We start from the raw sequence: 25,112 nt of genomic DNA on the forward strand, positions 1-25,112 counted from the left end.
ATTTGTTCCATCATAACGGGTTGAGACCTTGGCTTGGTACTTTTGATTAATCGTGGATACAAATTTTATAAAAGCGCGAACCTCGCTTAGCCATCAGACTCGCTAAATTCCTCTAGTTTCCATAGATGTTTTGCTATCTAATACCGCGAATCGTCCTGGCAGCAAATTTCTCGCATGCTAAAAGAACAGTAATGAGAAAACTCCAACAAGATAGAGATGAAGATACTCATGTTGATTTTGCAATCAGCTATCCAAGAACCTGCAAACTCCCAACTTCTGTAAAGATACCCTCGACTAAAGCCAATGATCATTCTGCTGCTCGGTTTTCTTCAATTAGCATGATACGTAAGGCTAATAACTGAAAGATTGTGCAATAAGTGACTGAGGTTGATAAAAGATATCCAGGAATTATAAGTCATCACCATTTGCATCCTGAGGTATACGCTGCCACCTATCATCTGTCCTATACGAAAGAGCACCTCTGTTCATCCCTTTAATATACCAAGTTGAAAGGAGACGGTGATGAAAAACAACCACAAAACCTCATGAAAGATTTAACCTCCTGTTCAACAAGCACGACCGAAGAAGCCACTCTACCCAAAAGGGTGTATATATATATAAGGCTCGAATGCTTCGGTGATGCCACATTATCAGGGATAAACAAGCTGTGGGTACAGTGAGCTACTGCTGGTGCTTGCCTGCTGGGAGACAAAGCTCATAGCCGGACGGAGGAGCTCTGCTTGTGGGAATGAGCTGTTTGATGGCACATCAAGCAGCAGATCCTGCTCAGAGTTATCATCAGTGACATGTAAAGAATCTAGCAAAAGAGCACCACCATCAGGAGGCACTGCAAATAGGCTTCTTGGACTGAAGCAAGATCCATCACTCTCTGCGATTTCCTTGTTTTTGGAGCTTCCACCCATGATTATTCTTCTGGGGCTCTTCATTTTTGCATTTACATCTGAAATACAGAAAATCTCATGAGAATGCCAAACATCATATATCAATTAAGTAATTCAAGAAGCAAAGCTGATCAGTTTTCTCTGAGGTATAACAGGATAGTCACCTACATAAGATTATAAGTTTTCATGGTTGACACGTGTATATCATTGGGCAAATAATTATAGAAATTGCTGCACAAGGACTAACTAATGGGATATGATTCAGATGCCACTGCCAAAGCTACTTCTGGATAAACTTTATGTCCTTGAGCTTCTGTTAGCTTATCATTCTATTGCCATACGATAGTAATTTTTCCATTAGCTTCAGTTGAGTCTTTCTTCTTGCAGCACAACAATACTTCGGCAAACCAAAGCTTTCCATTCTGTGATGGAATTTGGAAGAACTACGAAATTCCCTCTATCTAATTAAATCACACAAGTGCCAGAAGATGAGGACAACCTGTATACTTCTGTTTCTGAATGTCATGTAATCCATTTCCTTTGATTAAATTACTAGATACAGTTTCACGACCTCCTTGAGAGCTGGGCTTTACAGAACCACCCTTACATTTCTGCAGCAAGATCATTGTTAGAATGCCATTATCATGCACAATCTCCACATTTATGGATGACAAAACATAAGTTTCATTGTACCTTGACTTGGTGGAAATGTTCGACCCATTTGCACTTGATCGAGTCGGACAGCACAAGCCTCCTTAGAGTCTTGTAGTCTTCCTCTTTTGCCACAGACAATGAGGCATCAAACAACCCTTCAGCAAGCAGATGCTGAAAAGAAGATAAGTTCTCAAGGAATGCAGCACCATCAAACATGCTTCTGAGACTGCACGTGCAAGCAAAGACATGTTAATAAGAGCACCAGCATGAAAGAATGAAAGCCAGAAGTCCTTGACTGCCCTTTAGCAATCACAATTCGACACAGTACATTGTTTGTGTTTCTTTCTCTTATGTTTTTGGCCAGAGATCATCGTGATACCTTAGCACACAAAAAATTAACCGGAAACTGTAAAAAGAATGCTAACCTATCTGGAAAGTTTGCTCTATCAACCTGAGGCAGATACTTCAATAGCTGTTGTTGCTCTTCATAGGTCAAATATTTGACAAACTGATCAAAGTTTAAGACATCCTACACCAATCATAAGAAGACAGGATGAGCATTCAATGAATGTGAAGTTTCTTCAAATAGAGTCAACCAATCTGCACAATGGACCAAGATTAGGTTCATCATCAGTTCACCACCAAGCCACAATGGACATGTAGCAACCTAAACTTACTAATGGGTTGGATAAAATAATCTGATGGATATAAGAAAGAGCTACAAAAGTGTGCAAAAATTTCCATAGTGTTACTATGAGAAAGCAGTATCATGTCACTTACTCTAAGCTCAATAGAAACTAGTAAACTTTGAGTTCCTAACATGCGCAGCTTTTCATGCTGGGACTTGTCCCTGCAATGCAACAATAAATTAAATGTTAAGAATGGATCGTTACTTATTTTGTCCCTCTTCTAGACCATCTTTCACCTAAAAGACAATTTTCCAGTACGGAGCATGTATTATTACATTACTTGTATGAAAGAAGCAGAATGCAAAATTTAAAGACCCCTACACTCTTTTATTAATTCCAGAGAGAGAAACTGCTCCTTGCACTTGAAGACTTTAAAACTTCTAAATGTGAGTTTAATAAAGGATGCCATGAAATCATCATTAGTTCTTCCAATTTTATGATTAAAAATGAGTTAAGTTACCTCTTAAGCTGCCCTTGTTCCTTCCCTTGCCCAAAAGGACTCTCTAAAGTCTGTGCTTTTGAACTTGGAAGATTTACACATTTGTTGTTATGTACAGGAATGGTCAGAGGATGAGAATGTACATCATTTATTTTCAACTGCTTGTTATCAACTGAAAGAGAGCTAGCTTCAGATTCTTCTTCTCGAGCTATTGAACTCGGATGTCTGATGAGGACCGATCCATGTCCAATCTCAACAGAAACCATCGGAGTTTCACTCTCTAAAAGCAAATCCTCTTCAGAGGATCCAGATAAACAAGAAGACTGTTGTTCATGTAATATAGTGTGCAGATCTCTGGCAAGCTTCTCAACTGCAGATGGCTTTGGACGATTCACACATGTCCTCTTCCTGGAAGGCACCAATGAATCCCATACAACCGATTGAGCTGGACCTAACAAATTGAGTGGCACATATGATTAGCATTACTCAGCTAACTGAAGAGAGGGGTCAATGTTCATTCTCGTTACTGCCAATTATTTGCATTATGCAGAATAAAGACATCTATTCGCTTTGTCAATCCCTTCACTGAGAATAAAAGGGAACTTGGTCGGATTGAGTTTGAATGGTAACGAATTGAGCACAAGAAAAGGAGAAGACTAGCTTTTGTTTGAAAGTTCAACCTGTCAAATCACTGGCATCTGCACTACCAAACTGTGCGCAGCTTTCAGAGTTGGAAAGAGCCGATCCAGAACTAGACCAGTTACTAGTATCATCATCTGCAAACTTATGGAAACTCTGACTATATTCATGTGAATTTCCTCTTACAGTAGTATTTTCACTATCATACTTTCGCTTAAGCACCTTCACTTCCTTCTTTTTGTTCACAGACATGCTTTTTGTTCTGGCAACTCTGTGGTCTTCATAGTTTTCAGGATCCGCTCGAGAATGGAGAGGGGTATAATTGGCCAGCGTCCCTTTTGTCCTCCATCGAGAACCACATGCATTACACAGTACTGGCTTCTCCGGAGGTCCATTTCGCCAAAGAGGTGTGCCTATAGCAACATTTAGATATCATGAGAACTCCAAAGAAGTATATGTCCCCGCAAAGAACAAGCAAATAGTGCCAGTGTACTTGGAGGATTGTTGTTTGAGGACTAGAAATGCTTCTGTGCATACAAGATGTCAAGAAGTGCCCAACTATTCAAATTGAACCGAATGAGACTTATCATATCAATAACCATAGGGAAAGTGTAAAAGTGGAAAGTCGAAAGGGCAAAAGTATTTGTCTATTCTACTATCATTACTCTAATGTCCACTCCAGATCACTTTAAAAGCACAGCAACATTTAACATTTGCTAGGCAAAGCAAGAGATGTAATTCAATGTGGCATGCAGTACCCTAAAACATGATGAATGCCCCAGTAAAATACTCTTAAAGTGTGATTAAACACACAGGCAAGCAGAAGAGCACGCAGAAATCACCCTCGTAGACCATTATAGAGATTAATATTGGATACAACAAAAGAGCAACTCAAGATGCCCCCAACTTGAACTCCAAGGACTTGTCCCAGCAAATTGTCACAGCTCAAGAAAACCATAAATTAGCTGAATGAAACAAACATGTTCCCAGTATGCTGAAAAGGGTGAATCTGCATTGACACTTCAAGCTTGTTTTTAAATGGAGCTATGACAACTGAACCCAACAGGGTATTAAGAGAGAAGATCTGTACAAACTCCAGGAATAGGCTGTTTCAGAGGCACCTATTAGTATGATCCACAATGGATAAGTTCGTGATGGTTTCCCAAGTAGAGATTAATGAGGAATCAGTATTACATTGTCAGATAACTTCCAATAATATGGAGATCACCTCATTACTTGTCACAAATTCTAACCAATTAAATCAGGACACTATAATTACATCTTGATGGGGCTAAGAGTGAAGTTAGTGACAACTTGCACGAGCAGAACGGTACAGAGCAACTGGCCCTTGGGCAAGACATCTTGGATAAGTCATGGAGAGAATGAGTTTAATCTGGAAGGCCCAGATCAAACATCACTAGAAAGTCTAATGTGATTTTAGCAGAAAATTTTGTTTGCAGGTAAACTCATTAGGAATCAATTTATTTCAGTTATATATTAGTGTACTGAGACTTCTGCAGATCCTCAACAGCTTTGGGGTGGGTATTGCATCACTAATTAATTGATTACACAATTGACAACTACTCATACCATCCAAGAGACCCGAATAAAATCACGGAAGTTTCAACAGATACACAGATTTAGATCAATGAATTGGGATAGTCAAACTCAAATTAATGTAATCATCAAACTTTAACAATAACACCGGTGTTTTTTCCCCTCATTTTCCCAAATTATATTCAAACAGAACCACACAAACAACACCAAATATCAATCTTATAATGTCTGAACATGGGTATGCTCTTTTTCTTCTCAACTGTTCAGCTGATACATCTATATAATCATACTTTCTGCATATGCAGGATCAAGACAAGAGCACCTCACTTTCTTTTTCCCCCAAGACTATAATTCAAAAACGCCAAAAATGGGAGGAACAAGAACTCACTTGTAACTCCACAGTGACAGCAAGGCCCCTGCTTAACCATCTCTCTCTTTCTCTCTCTATCTTAATCGAGAAGAAAATCAGAAATTCCAAAGAAAACCCAGAGAAAAACAGTAGCAAGCCCAAATTTATTGACAGAAAAATCTGAAACGACCCACAAAGCCAAATTAAAAACCAAAAAAAGAAAAAAACTGATCAATCCTCCCCCAGGCCCTGTAACGCATATACAACTCGAGCAATTCAAGGGGGGACAAACCAAGAACATACACAAAAGCAAGAAAAATTTGCAGAGGACTGAAGAACCCGAGAGAGATGGAGAAAGAGTCCTGAAAGTTCTTTTTATGTATTGGGTGGGTGCCAAGATTATAAATCAAACCCAAAAGCAACCCTCCACACAGAAAAAAAAAATAAAGAAAAGAAAAAAAGAATGGAGGAAAGTCAAGGGCGAGTGAGGAGATTTGAGATGGGTATTGGGTATGGAGAGAGAGCTGGGAATCCCCCCGTATAAGTTCAATGGGTGAAGGAATCTAATTAATGGGTGTGGAAAAAGGGAGGTGAAATAGGTGAAGGTAGAGAGAGAGAGAGAGTGGGCGTTTCTATGTGTACATGACCAATGACCACCTTCTCTTCTTCTCCTCCTTCCCTTTTCACTATTTTAAAAATATGACACATGATGAAGATGAACTCTTTTTTCTTTTTCTTTTTTTTGGTTAATCAGCTTGTTCTTTTGCCTTTTTAGATCCTTGATTTCTAATACGAGTCAAGATAAGGATTGATTAAATTGCCCACTTAATCCATTGAAATCTAATCCCGAGATAATTCGATTGACTTTTATTAGGTATGGATTATAATTTTCGTGCCTATCATATAAATGTAATTCCGAGTAATCACAAATAATAGATGCGGGTGAATTTCGATGGTGAAGCAAGGGACAGGTCATTGTTAGATGACGATGGGAAAGTTAAAAAAACAAAGGGAAGGGCATAAATTAATTGGCTCTTTCGTGTCTTAAATTTCTCTTTAAGGGAAAAGCGGGTGACTTTTTTAATTTGTATGATGCGACGCGATCTTGATATATATTAAATCAAATCGCTTGATAAAATCGACTAAGTGAAAAAAAAAAAAAAAACAATTGGGTCGTGGGTTTTGTTTTAGCCCTTTTTTTAGTGTCTTTTATGGGCCATGCTCTCGCATCAAAGCTTAAGAACCTTAACGCCTAAGTATGGTAACGGGTCAAAGGGTGATTCGGTAAAAGCAAAATATACTAAAGAAAAGAACGCAGGTTTGGACTATTATTTGTTATGTACTTTTCTTCTTTTGCTAAGGATTAATCTGAACGCATTTTACAAAATAAAAAAATTGTTTAATCTAAAGAAATATTTACAGCAAGAACAATTCTTATTTTGTGTTTTCTTTATCTTGAAAAAATCACCACCCGATAGCTATTTCTCAAGAATTTGCTTTCAGAGAAAGATAACAAATGATAAAAGATACAAACACGATGAAAGAACATTGAATAAGGCAACTTGGGTTGATTTCGTCTTCATGGATTTTTCTATACTTTATATATAATATTCCTTCTATCGATGCAATACAGGAACGAGCAACCGATGCTAGCAACTTCTCTACATGTTAACATTTCTCAATGACCATTGTCGAATATTCAGTCTAAGCCATACTTGCTCCAAACCACCTTGCAATTCGAAAGATTGAGATAGTTGAGCCCATCATCGTAATTAAGATGTCGGCAAGTTGCAAAATCTCTTCCAGTAAGGTATGCCGTGGTGCGAAATGTAAATTGAACCCATGATCTTGCGAAGGACAAAGGCGACCAACTATCTTCTAGGTGTCTTAGACCTCCTATGTATGACTTTCTCAACAATGGCATACCGAAGAACATTGAAAGGGCACGAAAGGGGGAAGAAAGGACAAGCAAGCAAGACCAGTTATACATAAAGTGGGTTATCTCATTGGTTTGACCAATACACGCCACGTGGCACGTTGAAGGCTTCCTTAGGTTTCACAAGATATGTCAAATAACTTAAAGAAAGGGGCAAAATGTAATCCAATGGGGAATTCACGAATTCTAATTGGCTTAAGATGACAATTCAAGATGTTGTTTCGATAAATGAATTGTGAGTTTCTTACACCTCGATAAAGACCGGTTGATTGCGATTCTTTTCACAATCTTAAAAAGACGACGTTTTGGTCACCACCATGATAATAAAGTTTAAAAAGGATAGCCATGCTAGGGCCATTCCCAGCTTTTCGATTTGTCAAGAAGATGGACGGCATAATTACACGAACAGTTTATGAACTTTAATTTGGTATGCAATGTGTCATTGAATTTTAATCTAATGTGTAATGTGGCTCCAGAATCTTTAATTTATGTAATATGGTCTCAAAACTTTTAGGAAATGTTTAATCTAATTCCTAAATTATTAAACCTCTAGTTCAATTTGGTTCATGAATTATCAAGTCTAGGAACTAAATTCAATTTGGAGATAACATTACATGTTGACCACACCAAATAAATTAAAAATTCAAAAATCATATTACACGTTGAGTCGAAATTTAATAGTCATTTATATCATTTTCTCGTAATGAGAAGATGGTTGTCTCCAAGTTATGTAGGAACCTATCGTTTGTCCCTCAACACACATCTCAATGAAATGAATAAAGGAAGTATTTTAGAGGGTGAGGATGAGGATGAAATTTGCTTTCTTAAGGTCCAATGCCGTGCACAAAGGGGTTGGCACGTTTGACCAAACTGAGTCGGGGGCCAGGCCTGGTCGAGATCTCTCCCTCGTTGCGTCATTCTCCCGCATCTTCATGTACGGCACTAACCACATCAATGTCAAGATCTGAGGCACGCCACGACATGAGAAGTTCACACCCCTTGAAGTCCCGGTCACTAAAAAATAAAATACAATATACTATAAAGATTAATAAGCCGCCGCCTAAACTCCGTAACCAAAAATACTTTTTTTTTAATAATAATCGATTATATCACTTAAAATAATTAATACATAAAACATTTAAATATTTTTGTGGAGGAAGAAAATGCATCCCGATCATTCTATTTCTCTGAATGTGTCAATTAGATTAAAGCTTATTAAAATAACATAAATATCAACTGCGTAATGACCGAAACTTGTTATGGCGTTAACTCATGAAAGTTCTTGGTGGTGGGAGGTCAAAATAATGTTCAAATGAGAGAATTGCAAGCAAAGTTGAACTTTGCAATTGTCCTATTTGGTTAAAATAAAATAGAGTGTATAAGTCAAGTCGATTCTTTTACAAACATATACTCAAAGTAATTCGTGAATAATGAAAATGCATCACCAAAAAGATCTTGTAATTTATGATTTGAAACAAAAAATTGGTCCGATTAGCTACTGATCTGCCAAGTTAGGCCGGGAAAAGAGGTACTTCTGCCTTTTAATTTTTATTTTCGGAGTACCTCTCTAGAACATTCTTTTTTTCATATAAAGGGGATTGCTTATAGTTTATTTTACTAGAGACATTGACATATCATATATTTCAACTCGGTGTAAACGATATGATTTCCCTAAAAAATTATTTCAAATAGAAACAGTGAACAAAGCAATTAGAAATATTGCGAAAATACCGTATTCCCATATGTGTATATGTATATATATCATATAGTTATATATTTAATAATTGGGAGAACTTAAGTAGATCCGAGATCCAGTTTATAGACGTTTAAATATGGAATCATGAGCAACGCACTGACCATACCATTATGACCTCTCTTTGCACTTTTGGTTTATTATATATTCTATTCTCTTAACAACTTATCTAGTCACTTCGAATTCCAACCTAGCCCATGTTCGAGTTCTCTTATTGTTCCTGTCTAAACCGATCTAAGTGCGTCAATCTCCATTCTTTTCAAGTCCAGTTGAAGAATGGAAAATTATCTAAAAGGTCCTAAACATATTTAATATGATTAGAGCCATCAAATGAGTGATTAAGTCAATTTGGGTTGAGTCAAAAGTAGTTTGACCCAAATTACTCAACCCAAATTGAATCACTAATGTAATACAAATTTAATGACCTATACTTGACCTAATCCGTAACTGAACCAACCCGTTCACTAAAATACTTTCATATTTAGTCTGACCAATGAAAATCTATATCTATCTAGTTAATTCACTTTAAGCTCTTCATGTGTGTATGTTATGTGAATAACATCATTATTTCAACTATAAGATGCTAAGGAATTGGCTTTCAACAATAAATATAATTTCTTTTTTTTGCATTGATTTATAACAAAGAATAAGATAAATTAATACTTGGTAGTGAATTTATAAAATTGCAACAACAAATAACGTGGAGGAATTGAATTTTAATTAAATGGATTGTAAGATATTAAAGAAGATAAGTTATGCACACCACAAAATGTAATGACAAATACTAAGATTAGAATCTTACATAAAAATAACAATTTCAAATGCAATCAAGAAAAGATATACTCCAATAACTTACAAACAAAACTTACACGATTAATAAAAATAAAAATTAATGGGGAAAGAATAAGCCATCTTGATATTTTTTGAGATAAGTATATTAAAAGTCCTAAAACTTGTCACAAATATGCAATTAAGCCCTAAAATATTCAAAAAGTGCAATCAAGTTGATGCAATCAAATCCTCCATAAACTCTATCCAACTTGACAAACGGAAAATGTTAACAAATTTTAAGATTTAATGGTACTTTCATCATGAGTTTCAAGACTTATGGTGCACTTATATCATATTTTTTTTAATAAGGGTGAAGTGAAGCCCATCTTATGAGCCCACCAAGACTTATTCGAACTTGAAACAATTCAAACAATTTATTATTTTCTCATCAAAAGTGAATAGAGAGTCACAAAAGTGGGTTAGATTTGAGTAAATCATAAACCCATTATCACCCATATATTTTTAGGTTTTGCCATTTTAAAATCATTTATAAACCATTTATTAAATATAGCTAACTGATATAATGACTTGGTCCACCAAATATGTGTTCAATGACCTATTTTGACATGTTTAACAGTGACCAATCCAATGTTAAATCTTTCAATTGTGCAATTTTAGTTATAAACATTTTAATGATTTATTAATTTAATATCTTTGAGAGGTGGAATATAGATATGATTTCTTATTTCCATGGTATAAAAGTTATTTTTCTTGAATAACAAACTTTTTAACTTTAAAAATTTAAAATAATAATTAATACAAAATAATATTTGGATTCTAATACAAAAAAGAAAATTCAAAAAAAAAAAAAGATGATGGACAATTTTCTTTATATATATTTGAATTTATTGTTGTTTGATTATATATCTTTTGTGTGTGTGCATGTGTATTGTTAGTACCTATGTTTATTACATGTTTTAGGCATATTAGTATAATTCATTATTTAATAAAAAAATTATTAACAGGTAATGATGGAAGGGAATAAAAAAGAAAGGAAAAATAATGGATATGATAGGATATGAAAATATTCGGTTTTATGTAAAACAATAGATAGAACCTATTCTATTTAATACTAGAAATTTATATGACCAAAAGAAATCTTGGTGTTTTGTTTCCATTTATATGCTAACAAGTTTCTTGAATCTCAAACAGATAATTTTTAAATAATCCACAACCGATTTGTTGATGATAATTGAAACTAGCACTCCTGTTAAGATAGTCTCACGGAATACATACCTACATTTAGATAGATATGAGAAATGATGGGAGAACGGTAATAATTCGAACAATATCGAATCAACGCAATGAAATAAAATAATCTCCCCTCTTGTATAAACCTAATAGGAATCGATATAGTAGAGTAAAATAAATACAAGCACGTGAACACAAGACGATTTTTTACGTGGAAAAACCTCCTCAATGTGAGGAGATAAAAAACTACAGGACCGGAGTCCACCTAAAAATCTTCACTATCAATAAAATTGTTCTTCTCTAGCAAATACTAGAAGTACATAGCAGCAAACACCTCAAGAACATAATTCTTGGCAATACACATGAACTTCACAAGAGATTAAGGATAAATCTGACAAAAAACGCAGGTTTTGATCAATTCACGAAAAACCTAATGTATGGAACTTCAAACGAAAATCAAACCGTTCAGATTCGATAAAATTGCGCCACGAACATGCTGACAAAATTTCAGCTCAATTGGATCATGAATCGACCTCCAACGCTAACTTAATGTAAATCAGATATTACCCTAAACCCCAGAATTTATGCTTTCTCTTTTTCTCTTGTTTTTGTTTCCTTTTCTGCGGCTACCTCTTTATATATAGATAGTGAGAAACCCTATAACTTATTTTATGGGCTCAAGCCCTTTTTTGATATGTAACTCATTGGCCTCCTCCACGAGTGAACCCAGCTAACAAGAAAAGTATATTTGCAAATACTCATCAAGTTAATCGTTCTCTAACTTCTTAAAACCGCCGGCACTTCCCTTGAGATCATCCTTCTCCAAATCAAAAAAAAAAAGGGCTCTCTCGTGCTGCGAGAGGGACAGTAGGGACAGGGACAGGGACAGGAACAGGATCTATGACTACGCAGTGTGTCAACGGAGAACGGCACAAGACAGTCGCAGCAGCTCCAATGGTCCTGGCGATCGCGTCTGGTTCTTGCTGCACTTCAGTCTTCAACAAATTTTTGCGATGAGTACGATTGCCATACCCTCTAGACAACCGACTCCTCGGCTCCGAGCTTCTAGATGGGTATTCTGAGGTAGGAGTGCGTTAATTCAATCTAGTTAAGATTCGACCATACAGAACATATTCGCCAGTTTGAGATTCCATCTTCTTTAGTAACTCATGTTTCGATTGTTAAAACTCCCGAGATTGGAAACCACCCGTGCAATCACCAAGACAGTCTGAACGCAAACGACCATCGTATTTTTCGCATGAGTTCAAACGTTTGTAACAGCGACTCTTGGACCCGCATGAGTTCTGGTACCACGCACGCGCAGGTAATATGGCTTTGCTTCATCGTATCGACCGCCAAGAGCCTATCGTCAACAGGACATACGAGAAGGCTAATCTCATGTCCAACGATCCTATCAATGCCGTGCATTAACTCCTACACAAGGAAGTGATCTGTACAAACTCCCTTTTTCAAGAGAACTACTCTTAAGGGTTTACAACGGGAACTGCCTGAACAGGAAATCGCTCGAAGTAGAATGAACCAGCTAATTCTGGACTATTCCCAGAGAGTGCGGTCCTGTTCCCGATTCCCATTCTTGGAACCGGTGGCCGGCCAATCTGGTTCCCAATTCCAAGGTGGCAATCAAACTGACCAAATTAGAATAATTGATTTTATATATATTTAAATTTCTTAAGAACAAACCATAATTCTTCATTTTATGATGGCAACTCAACTCAAATGTGAGGTAGAGTGTTCTAGGATTGACATTTCAATTTCATGCTAATAAATTTTCATCACAATGAAGATTGCTTATTTAATACCATCTTTGTCTGTTTCCTTTGCAAGCAAAACTATAATGCCAATTTCTCTTCTATAAGTTTTTGTGCATGTTACTGGGTTTTTTTTATCTATACTGTGTGCAGGCAAAAGAAGATGGAGACAAGCCTGGGCTTGTGGCTATGCTACAGAAAGTCTCGCAACTTTATGCTTCCAGAATTCTCTCCAAGCGCAGTTATGCCAAGGGAGGTGAATAACAGTGAGCAAGTTGATAATTCTTATGTTCACCTCAGAGAAGCGACCCAAGAATGAGGGAAGAGGACTCGAATTGGTTCTCCAAATGGGAACACGAGCTGCCGTCGCCTGAAGAGCTCACGCCCCTCTCAAACTCGAATGGTTCTCCAAATGCTTGTGCAACATTTTATGTACCATAAGCAGCAAGCTGCAACATTTTTCAATTTATTTTTGGCCTGAAACAGCAAATTGCCGAGTCCACTGGATCAGACCGCACCGGTTAGTTGGTCCAATTCCCGGTTCCAAGATTGGTCAGTCCGGTTCCCAATCCTAGCATCTGGGAGCCGGTCCTCCCAGTCCAATTCCCAATTCCGCCTTGGAACTAGACCGGACCAGGAACCTATCAGTCCTAACTACCCCACTCCTAGACATTGAAATTGAATGGATCAACACAGCAGCGACGAAATCTTTCGGAGATGAACCACTTCACATGTCGTCGGCGAAATCATCGATAGAAGCACTAGAGAGGGTCACGATAGATTTAGGAGGATCTACGTGCCAATCTACTATCTAGTTGGAGGAGATTCCGCAAGTGACAGAAGCCAACAGGATGCCTTCCTCACACATCTATCATAATGGATGCATAAGAGAGTGGCTAGACTAGAGTCACACTTGCCTATCGTGCCGATCTAAAAAGTACCGATACTCTTCGAGAACTTTTGTTTTATGTCCAGCACTTCGACACGTATTCGACACGCTTTGATACATTCGGACACACAGTCAATGAATGTCGGAAAATCCAACACATGTCAACTCTTCCCGATACGCAAGTTTGAAATTCCGACACACAATTCCAATATGCATAAGATTAATTTTAAAAAAAATTCAATACTTAGAAGGTCAAAATGTAAATACATAAAAAAAAATAATGAAAATAACAAAAATAAAAGGGAATGAAAAAAATTCTCACTCTCAAATTTCTCATTTTTGAGTTCTAACTTTCCCATGAGTGATGATCAAATGCCCCTGTTATTGCCAGCATCGCGCCTCTCATCAGCATCACTCCCGTAGCCCGCCACCAATCGCCTCCGCCCCCACACCAACTAACCCCGACCTCACCTACACCAAGTGTGTTTCCGTACCCTTTTCGCAGCTTAATTCGACCAATTGGGGTCTGGTGTTTCCTCAAAGGGTCGCTTGTCGTGTGCAAACTTATCTAACTATGTTGTCTGACGATCATTTTTGGGAGATCCCATGTCGTTGTGTGGTTGCATCCGGGAAAAATGTCAAATAGGGTCGACGTTTGCTATAAGGAGTCAAATTCAATTGGAACTTGGAATTTGAGTAGTTTGGTTACTTTCAGAATGAGATTCAGTTAAGAAATTTCATCTTTTTACAGGTTTGGATTCAATGATTTGGTAATCCAATTGTGGATAGTTGACTCATGGTCAAAAAGATTGATAAGGATGAAGCAAAAGAAACCCAGTATTTATATGATTCATAGATTCATGAAAGCAAACTTAAAATTATGATTATTTTTTTTTGCCTCTTTTTACCTTTTGCAAGCGTTGCCTGCGAGTTATCTCTTTTGGTCTATATCATTGGCTTATGAGTTGTCTCACATTTTTCATGATAAATATAATGATCTCCTTTTCTTTTAGTCGTACTTTGAGATCTCTTTTGGTTTATATCATTGGCTTGTGAGTTGTCTCACATTTTTCATGATAAATATAATGATCTCCTTTTCTTTTAGTCGTACTTTGAGAGTTCTTGTCTTGAGTTTTCATTTTTCTCAATCCTTATTTTGTCAAGAAGCTTCAAGCTAGTTTTTATCAAGAACTCTAAATTCTGTTTAACACTATAAAAATCTCACTAATGGCCGACAAGGATAAAAAATATATATATATTGCTTCAAATTTACTCTTTTGTGTTTGCAATTTTTCAAATTCTCGTTCAATCTCTATCAAATTAAATTAATGATAATATTAACAAATATTAAAATAATATTTTTAATATAAATTAATTCTATACTATTTTTACTATCATTTATATATTTTTTACTGTATATAAAAATATATATTTAACATATAATATGTCAGATCAACATGTCATGTCGCATGTCCGGTATTTCGTAAGTGCCAACGTCTGGGTATTACATAAGTGCCGACGTCGCGCTGCATGCACAATTAAACATATACATTTGAATTTCACTTAAACCTCCCCATCGACATTTCTCGAGATAGAGGTCCCTGTTTTTTTTGGCAGTTCTGCTTTAATCTTGTGTTCAAGAATTCTTGTCTTGTCGTCTGCCTGCTTGCGCCGATTATCCCCATAATGAAATAGACATAAGAGATACGCTCAGCCCATTCTAACGTATACAATCGAATAGAACCAGTCGCACGCTTTTCTGGCCAAATGAATAATCGACGATATAGGATTACTATAGATAGATGGCTCGTAAAAAATACGACAATTATCAATTGAAAGTTGCCTGGACACAACCAGAATTATGAAATTTACTTAGATAAAACCCGAAAACACAAACCTGCGGCGAGTAGAAGATTAGAAGTACTCCTGCAATAAAGGGTAAGAGCCAGTAGAACTAATTTCATATGCAAAGGATAGGCCAAGAAAAGTGCACTTGGGTAGGCAGAGTCTCAGTGCAGGGAGGTCGCCCACCTCCTTCATTAGAAGTTATACGCGCACGTTTATTCATTCACCTTAAGACTTATATCAATAAGCCGTAGATAATGTGCGACGACATGCCAAAACAGATTAAGAAAGCACTTAAGAGGGAAACTACGCTAAAGAAAAAGGTCAGATAGTAATTCTATACACAAAAGCGGGAAAACACCACACCGACACGGAAATTATGGAGGACAGCGTTCCATCAAACTTTGCATAGAAGAAAGTACTCAAGTACGAGATGACTCCTCGCCATGATTGACCCACGACCCACTTCAATCTCTTCTTTTCTTCTTCTTCTCGTTCTTCTCCTTCTCGGCAGAGTTTTTTAGCTGCACAAACCAAATTTCCATGAGCCAAGAGTCGAGAGTTAAAACTGGAAAGGACTCGGAGGAACGGCACATTATGCGATCGATCGAGTAATCCTAAGCAAGCATTCATTTTCAGTACACTTACCATGATGATGAGGATTCGGACAAAAATAGCCACGAAATCAGTGAAGAGGTTCAACGAATGCTTCACATAGTCCATATCACCATGGTGTGCTAGCTCGATTATCTCTTGAGTGTCCACGACCACATAGCCGATGAACACTAAAAGCCCAAAGTATATCTGCAAAATCAAACAGATCAATTAGTCGTTCATGCACGGTTCAGAAAATGGAGAACAGGACCACGCCCTTGCTCACCTCAAACTTAAAGATGGCTGCGGATCCACCAAAGACAGCCGAGGCGAAGTGCAGCCACATGAGCATGGAGAGCCCAGAAGAAAGCAAGCCACCAAGATATAGGTACTCCCTCCGCCTAGCCAACATGGCTGCGCCCGAGAAACAAGCGAAGGCCAGCGCAGATCCCACAAATGCGCTTATCACAATGCTGCACCAAGACACGGAATTCCAGTCAGGGCACATACAAAAGTACTTTATACAGGCGGCGGCGCACAGAAGCACATAAAATTCGACACATCAGCACGAAGAAGAGTCAGCAATTACAAGGAAGAAAAGAGATGAGATATATACCTCGGGTCGACCTTAATGGCCGCGTCGATGAGAGGACCAATACACGCTCCTTCAAAGAGAGCCGCCGCCATGAGCAGACCAAACCTCTTTTGCTGCATACCAGACGACACAGAAGACAATTCAATTCTCAAATTTTCACAAATCACCATTCCCGTCGTGACAAGTGGTCCAAAGAAGTAATTAGACATTACATATCACTTTAGAGCGTACCTCTTCATGTGGAGGAATCGAAAGCAGCCACACGATGCTTCCGATGCAAGCAATTGTCGTGAGGAGCCCGCCGATGTTCAGCATCAGATGCAGGTAAGCACCACCGGCCGAAGCCATCAAGGCACAGCATAAGGACAGATAAACCTGAGATTTAGCAACGCATATGAAGCAAACGTCATCGTCACGTCACCAGATAAAACCAACCGAAGGAAGCATGCCGTCATAGATGGGTTTTCGCTCGAGAATTCGACAGGTCAAAAGGGTACAGCAGAATCCCTCGAAGTAAAATGATCAGAAACCAACAATTGATCATCTAAAACAACTAATTATCTCTGACAATCTGATCAATAGCAAGCCGAAGCACAGGGGGGACTCAAAACACCGACCGAAACCCTAGATTTCTCCGGAGGCCGACGACGACGGACGCCGCGTCCCTCGGAGCAAAACCCACCGCAGACAAGCGATTAAGACTGGAAAAACTCGTCCCAGAACGGGAACTTGGACGGAGATTTTAAGGCAGGAAATTTCTCACATTCTTGAGGTGAGATTGGACGGCGGGAGATATCTGGCGGAAGTTCTTGAGGGAATCGTGGCTCCACCCCTTGCCGCTCGACTGGAACAGGGAAGCGAACGCGTCCATGTCGATTCGATGCTCGGCGAGAAACGATCGATTGGGAGGAAGATGAACTTTTTTGCAGGCGGGCGGATCGCGAAATCGTCGACCAAACTCGTTCTTCGAAATCGGAGAGAATCGTTGGACTTTTTGGGGCTCACGGTTTTGTTATTTTATACTGGGGATTTCATTTGCTTTTGTGGAGCCCGCTAGAGCGTTCGGGAACCTTCGGGTCAAATACGCCGTGCCCTTCGGAGCGTCCGAGGTTTGACCCGGATCCGATTGGCCGCGTAAAGTAAAATGGTGGGGGAGCCGGATGGAGGTATTAATTTGGCGTTTTGTATGGTTTCGGTTGGTCATTGAGTTTCAGTTGATAAAAGAAGGGCTTATTCTGAAAATTCAAATGTAATTAATAATTCGAATTTTTTTAAATCAAAATTAATCTATTGCAAAATTTAAATTACATAAAAAGTGAAAGTCCATTCAAACACACTCAATTTATCTTATATAAACACTAGCCAAGGTGCTCACCGCGTTACGAACGTACAAGAAAGTGGCATTTCAAAGTTTCAAGTAAAATCATCTCACTAATAAGTATTTCCAATCAAAGAAATTAATTGAAATAGATAATGAAAAGTAGAAAAAGTATATATATTCAAATCGTTTTATGATTTGAACTTTTTCTAGAAGGTTGTTGTGATATAGAAGAAGTTTGAAAAGTCAAAAGTTGAAATACACAATAGATAACATAAAATTATAAATTTATGTCTAGATCTATAAATAAACAAGTGAAATAGGGATATTTGAGGAAGAGAAGAACGATCGATATCCAGGATGTACTCTTTATTATGTACACTAATCAAACAAAATTATGATACAACGAAAATAGTGATAAGTTCTAGTATAGGATAATTTCTCACTTGAAGTAAATATGTTCCAATTTAAGTACACTGATTATTTTGGGATGGCAATTTCAAGCTTTCTTATATATTCAATCTTTCTTTGGTGGATTTATTTATTTATTATTATTCTTTTAGTTCGAATTGGTGGAACCCGATTTGCACAACCCGGGTCAAGCATGACCCAACGTAAAATCTCCGAAATTCAGGGGCATAAAGGGAACAAGGAAGTCGGGGGAGGTACCTAGAAATTTCGTGGTAATGAGAGAGTAGCTCGCAAAAATCGCCGACGACTTTCTTTGATGGCGACAGGAAAGAACATCACATGAAACGAAACATCGCGTCACCATCCCACCGCATCCAATCGCTTTCTCGCTAAGTAATCTCATATAATACGAGGAAATATCAAGAAGCTGTGGGGCCCGGTTACGTGGAAATTGCCACGTCAAGGTCTCCAGTAAAAAGTCGCCACCTCATTTCCTCTCTGTTTCGTCGGATGGAACGGCCAAAAACCCTCTTAATTTTCGAAAACTTTGCTGCGAAGCTGCTTATCAGGAGAGGTGATCATTTATCAACTCATTTTCTAGGTTTGGCACGTTTGACTTGATTCTCATTTTGATTGAACTTCATGATCGAAACCTTTTCAGTTTTATACCCGTTGGCTTCTGGGTAGGAATCCGAAAATTCGATGAGAAAGTTACCTAAGACTAAGTCGATAAATTATTAGTTGGATTGGAATAGCATTCGTCAACTCGGAAACCTACCATAACACGATATATAATGTAGCTACCAAGGGATAAATTTTACTCGTAATCTGTGAAGTTCGGGTGGAATATATCTGCAATCAGATTTTTTAAATATCATATCTGGAAATTAAATTATTTCTAATCTAATATCCTTAACGAGTGATGCTGTGGAACTTGTTGAAAAGGGTTGTAAAAATGCACATTGTAAAAATGGAAAATTCCAAATAAGGACCCGAGATTGACCAATTTTCTCAAATAATGACCCGAAATGAACTTTGTATCAAATTAAGACCTAAAGTGGACCAATTGTCCCAAATAAAGACCCGAAATGGTTAAATCAATTCCAAATAAGAACTTGCGCTTTTGGTTAGCCAAATATTCGTTGGCTATCAAGCATGTGACATTTCCGACCACCAGAATTTGGGCAATTTTGTCCAAAAACAATATAAGGAAAATTAACAAATCCTAAAACAAAAACAAAAAAACCCTAGGTTTTCTACGGACTCCTGTTCCTTGTACCCATCCTCTGCAAAGTCAAAGACTGAAGTTCTCCTTGTTCCTTGTACCCATCCTCCGCAAAGTCAACAACCCAAATTCTCTGCCAGTTGAGGCACGAATTCAAAAACAAGAAGAAAACTAGATGCTTCTTTCTTTGTTTGCAGAGACCCAAATTCTCCGCCAGTCAAGCAAGGCAAGGAGCGACAAGAATCGAGTTGTGACGATCATTGGGCAGTGATTTGGTTGAGGAGCAACAAAGTTGAAGAAAGAAGAAAACGTAACATCTAAATTAATAACCTAAACTTAATTAATTTAGAATTTTTTCTTTTTTTTTTCCAATCACAAATTTCTAACAAAATTGCCTCTATTTTAATCGCCAAAAAATGTCAATTGGTGAACTAAGGTTCTCAATAGATATTAACTTGATCACTTCGAGTCCTTATTTGACACAAAAATCACTTTGGGTTTTTATTTGAAACAATGGGTCCACTTCGGGTCCTTATATGACATAAAGTTCACTTTGGGTTCTTATTTGAGAAAATAGATTCATCTCGGGTCTTTATTTGAAATTTTCCCTTGTAAAAATGCACAATCTCGAGGGGGCAAAAGTTCCTTCATAGCATAATATCATGGCGGTATCCTAGAACCAGATGTGTTAGATTCTTGGGCCATAAATAAAAATATTTGACAACTTTTTTTTTTTTAACTCATAGATCGATTGTTAAAGCAAGTTATAACCCAATATAATATTTTTTATATATTCGCTTTGTATATGTTATCTCTTATTACTTCCGTGCAAAAAAGGAAAAGAATCCGTTGAACCACATCCTTTTTTGCCGGCTACTTTGTTTTTTTTTTTCCCCCGAATTATTCTTTTTCCAAAGGAAAAGAGGAATATTGGGCCACATCATTCTTTTTTGCTTTATATGTTTGAAGCAACTAAATTACTGAAAACCCCATCGAATAAGTGGATCGGATCGGGTTAAACCCAAATTAGCCCATGTGACCTATTTCAACTAATTTTTTTATGCAATATAGATTTAGCAACATAATCGACCTGACATGTACCAAACCCAATCTGAGATCTATTTTTTCTAATGTTTCTTCTTAAATTGTTATCTTTGAAGAAGAAGCCACTTCATAGATCAATTCGTTGAGTTAGTCAGGGAGCTTGGGGACGAGTGATGGAGGAAAGTGAAAAGGTGGTGGTGAAATCCAGACCTGACCACTTATAAATCTTGAAGCGGGTTCACATGGCTGTAAGGTGGTTGGAAAAAGCAAAATCTTCACATGACTAGCAATCATGTGCCCCGATGAAAAATCTATTTCGATCACAATGGAAAGATGCTGAGGAGGGTGGCTTCATCGTTATCGCAAAGGAGGTAAGCAAGCAGAGAATAAGGTTCTACATCACGAGGTGATGTGTCACCATGCTCCTTTAGCGATGCAAACTACGGCATTCAATCAATTGATTCGTGGTCTCTACTTCATTCGTGAGCAACAACAATCATGGAAATTCATATTCGGCTTCCCTAGTTAGGTTTTTTCATTAGAAATGAGTTAAATGAGTTGTAAATAGATTCATAACAAATCAATCGAAACTCATTTGTTTTGGCCTTTTTATTTTGATGCGAACTGCAGCATTCAATCAATTGATTCGTGGTCTCTACTTCATTCGTGAGCGACGACAATTATGGAAATTCATATTTGGGTTCCCTAGTTGGGGTTTTCATTGGAAATGAGTTAAGTGAGTTGTAAATAGGTTCATAACAAATTTATGGAAACCCATTTGTTTTGGCCTTTTTATTTTAAAGCCCATTATGACTAGGGATGAGTATGGTCCGGGTTGGGCCAGTCCACCCCCTAATCCTAGGACCAACTCGCACAATGCTGGTTCTTAATTTTTGAGATTGATGACCGACCCTATTGAGCTTGGGACCAAGGACCGGACCGACCCAATGGGTTCGATTTGATTCCATAGTCAACCCGAGACCAACCGATAATTTTTTATTTCAACTTTTGTACTCATTGAAAAAGCAATTGAGGACCGAACTAACTCAATGAGTTTGGTCTGGTTTCAGGGTCAATCCGAGACTAACCAATAATTTTTTATTTCATTTTTTGTACTCCTTGAAAGGGCAACCAAGGATTGGATCGACTCAATGAATTCGATGACGAGCGAGGTTAGCCAATAAAGGAAAGCGGTAAGGGTCGAGTGGAGTGAGTGTCAAACAAAGTGAGCATCGAGTGTCGAGCGGGGAGAGTGAGCATTGAGTGTCGAGCAAAGAGTAACAAGTCAAGCGAGTATCAAGCGGCGAGTGACACAAGAGACCCAAAGCAAGCGAGACAAGTATCGAGTGGCGAGCGGAGAAGCTATTTCTTTCAATTTTTGCAAATTAAAGACTATAAAAGCATATCATAAGGAACTGTTTATGCTTTTTTGGACGTCGTGAGAACTCCTCCCAAAAACATTTTCCTCCTTCATAAATTTTTGATATTGATGCTGTAAAAAACATTAAAAATTTAAGTTATTAAAGAACAATATAAAATTAGTTGAACTCCTCACTAAATAGCTATTTAATTATGGGTTAATACGTTTCCTTTTTAGTCAAAATGATAGGTTATTTGCTAGTGAGATTTTTTAACTCTTTTCCTTAGTAATTATATTGGGAAAGTTACAAAAAGAGAAAAATACATCGATCGCAGCTGTGAAGGCAGTCAGTTTGCAGCCACCTAGTACTGTCATATCGACTTGTATAGGGAAGAAAACCCAAGTAATGTTGCATTTTACCATAAATGTACAAGAGCGACAGTAAATATTCCGCAATAGCTTTTTAACCAAAGAGACGTGAAGAAAATCCACTAATTTCAAACTTTGCATGACTAGAAGATGGACAAGAACATACAATTTTTCCATACATGATTCGTGTTTAATTAAGAACTCGACAGATAATTTTTTTTTCCACATTTGATTTGTGTTTAATTAAGTACTTATAATGGCATTAACCTTGCCAAATCCTGAGCTAAATTCTGTACTACGCCTTACTGGTCATCAACTACACGGTCCCACCATAAATACCCCTGTTCTCCGCCGCTCATGCACGTATCCTCCAACCTACGTAGCCAACAAAAGATGGGTCGAGCTCCTCACAAGCACCCCATTTTTCTCCTGTCCGTCGTCGTCTCGTCGATCGCTTGCACCTTGGCGTATGGACCCCGGACGCAGGAGCAGATCGACACCATCTGCCGCCAGATGGAGGACTACGGGTTCTGCAACAAGTGCTTCTCCGAGCATATCTTCACCCCGGAGGCCGACATGACTGCCCTGGCCCAAATAGCCATCGAGCAGAGCCTGGCCAATGCGTCCAACACGCTGATTCTCGCCAAAAAAGCGTGGCGTGACGCGACCGACCAAGAACTGGTGGGTTATCTCAAGACCTGTATCGACGGGTACCTGCAAACGCTGGATTTGATAGAGAACGCGGACAGGGTCTTCGGGAGCAAGAACTACAGGACCGTGTTGATTAACTTCCTGAATTCGGCGAAGGTGCAAGCGACTCAGTGCGGGCAGTATAGCAACAAACATGGTATCCAGAATCCTCTCTACGAGTGTAACAGGGAGGAGAGGATTCTCGTCACCATGGGTGTTGCGACTGCAGACAGTCTTCTCCGTGGAAGAAGAGCGCGACATCTGCTTTAGTTTCAGTGTATCAAAGTGATTTTCTGTTGTTGTTTTTCTCCTTTTTATTAAAGTCCGGTGTTGTTCAAATAAGGAAACCACGCATGCAAATAAAGTGGCGAAGTTCGTCTAAGAGGGCTCCCTTTCGCAATGGGAAAAGTGCCAAAAAAGTCTTAAACCTTTTGCTTTTGTGCTGATTTAGTCCTAAACATTTTTTTGGTGCCAATTTAGTCCTAAACATTTTTAAGTTGTGCCAATTTAGTCATTTCCGGCCAATTTTAATTGGATTTTGCTAACTGGACACCGGGCGGCGACGTGGCATAATCGACGCTAACGTAGACAATTTTTAATATTTAAATATTTAAATTTTTTTTTCCTCCGGCCGGTCGGCGAGGTCCAGCGACTAGCCGAAGCGACCGTCGGCAAGGGCGAGCCTCGCCCATGGCCTGATCTAGCGAGGCGACCATTGCCCTCGCCGGCCCTTGCCCATGGCCTAATCTCGGAGAGGCAGCCATGGGCAAGGCTCGCCCTCGCCGGATCTCGGTGAGGTCGAGCTTCGCAAGCCCTCGCCGGATTTGGCGAGGTTGAGCCTTGCCAGCCCTCGCCCATGGCCTGATTTGGCGAGGTCGGGCGAGGGCCGGCGAGGCTCGACCTCGCCGGATCCGACGAGGTCGGCCTTGGCCTCACCCTTGTCGCGGTCGCCTCCGGCGGTCGTCGGACCTTGGTGACCAGTTGGAGAAAAAAGACAAAAATAAAAATATAAAAATATTTAAAAATAAAAATATTAAAATATTATTAAAAGTTGTCCATGTCAGCACCGATCATGCCACGTCAACCGGCTGGCGTCCAGTCAGAAAAATCTAGCCAAAATTGGCCGGAAAGAACTGAATTGGCACAACTTAAAAAGGTTTAGGACTAAATCGGCACCAAAAAAATGTTTATGACTAAATTGGCACAAAAACAAAAATGTTTAGAATGTTTTTGGCACTTTTCCCTTTCGTAGTTAATGTATTACACTTCGTGAAAAGAAGAGAGAGAGAGAGAGATTGGCTATTCTAGCTGAGAATCGACACTATGACAAATTCACTCTATACAAGTTTGACTTGATATGAACGACTTTAATTATATAGTCATGGTGTAAAATCAATGCACATGCTAGATAATGAACATATTTAGAGTGTGATTTTTATAATGATCTTGTCTAAAAAGTCCTAAACATATTGTACAGTAGTCAATTTAATTATAAATTTTTTAATTTGACCAATTCTTTTTTTTTTCCTAAACATCCCATTTCATTTGGCCAATTTGAGACTATTTGCCAATTTAGATATTCTTGCAATTTTTGGCTAGAAATGGTTGGCGTGACAATCTAGTCGGCATTGGCTATTTTACATGGCACAACCGGCACCGATATGAATGATTTTTGCAATTTTTCTTTTTAAGTTTTCCTTTTTTTTTCTTTTTTTCTTTTCCTATTTCCCTCCAAACAGTAGCTAGGCCTCAAGGATGGCTAGTGGAGGGAAATAGGAAAAAAGAAAAAAAATTATAAAATTTAGAATTTTTTGCAAAATTCTTCCAAGTTAGTGTTAGCTGTCTTAGATCTACGTCAAGCGATTTATGGTTAAAATTAGTTATAAGGATTATATCGGTATGTTGTCAAAAGATTTAAAATTAAATTGACAAAATTGAAATGTTTATAATTGAATAGGCCATCATATAATAAGTTTAGGACTTTTTGGATAATTATCCTGTGACTTTTATTGCACAAGATATAGCAACAACATATCATTATTAGAGGCAAAATGCATTTGCTA

The 25,112-nt window shown here is 38.2% G+C and overlaps 2 protein-coding genes across 2 annotated transcripts; both read right to left on the reverse strand.

Moving 5' to 3' along the window:
- Positions 1–295: 295 nt before the first annotated feature.
- Positions 296–5,853, reverse strand: LOC104443631 (GATA transcription factor 26). Its single transcript, XM_010057123.3, has 8 exons — positions 5,269–5,853; positions 3,365–3,736; positions 2,706–3,135; positions 2,337–2,406; positions 1,982–2,085; positions 1,596–1,782; positions 1,402–1,513; positions 296–961 (listed from the first exon to the last, which is right to left on the reverse strand). Exons 1-8 carry the CDS (start codon positions 5,306–5,308, stop codon positions 651–653), a joined length of 1,626 nt encoding a protein of 541 aa, XP_010055425.1. The 5' UTR covers positions 5,309–5,853; the 3' UTR covers positions 296–650.
- A 9,721-nt stretch (positions 5,854–15,574) lies between these two features.
- On the reverse strand, positions 15,575–17,638 carry LOC104443632 (bax inhibitor 1). Its single transcript, XM_010057124.3, has 6 exons — positions 17,396–17,638; positions 16,864–17,007; positions 16,654–16,745; positions 16,324–16,510; positions 16,092–16,247; positions 15,575–15,967 (listed from the first exon to the last, which is right to left on the reverse strand). The coding sequence occupies exons 1-6, from the start codon at positions 17,501–17,503 to the stop codon at positions 15,911–15,913; spliced, it is 744 nt and encodes a 247-aa protein (XP_010055426.1). The 5' UTR covers positions 17,504–17,638; the 3' UTR covers positions 15,575–15,910.
- Positions 17,639–25,112: the final 7,474 nt, after the last annotated feature.

This window comes from Eucalyptus grandis, chromosome 5 (assembly GCF_016545825.1).
Source record: "Eucalyptus grandis isolate ANBG69807.140 chromosome 5, ASM1654582v1, whole genome shotgun sequence".
NCBI lineage: Eukaryota > Viridiplantae > Streptophyta > Magnoliopsida > Myrtales > Myrtaceae > Eucalyptus > Eucalyptus grandis.

Excerpts from the sequence above, each read along its gene's own strand:
- LOC104443631 (XM_010057123.3), bottom strand. The coding sequence starts at position 5,308 with ATGGTTAAGCAGGGGCCTTGCTGTCACTGTGGAGTTACAA. Across the intron at positions 1,514-1,595 it reads AACATTTCCACCAAGTCAAG|AAATGTAAGGGTGGTTCTGT; the intron begins GTACAATGAAAC and ends ATCTTGCTGCAG. Across the intron at positions 962-1,401 it reads TCAGAAACAGAAGTATACAG|ATGTAAATGCAAAAATGAAG; the intron begins GTTGTCCTCATC and ends TCTGTATTTCAG.
- LOC104443632 (XM_010057124.3), bottom strand. The coding sequence starts at position 17,503 with ATGGACGCGTTCGCTTCCCTGTTCCAGTCGAGCGGCAAGGGGTGGAGC. Across the intron at positions 16,746-16,863 it reads CGATTCCTCCACATGAAGAG|CAAAAGAGGTTTGGTCTGCT; the intron begins GTACGCTCTAAA and ends TCTGGTATGCAG. Across the intron at positions 16,248-16,323 it reads CAGCCATCTTTAAGTTTGAG|ATATACTTTGGGCTTTTAGT; the intron begins GTGAGCAAGGGC and ends TTGATTTTGCAG.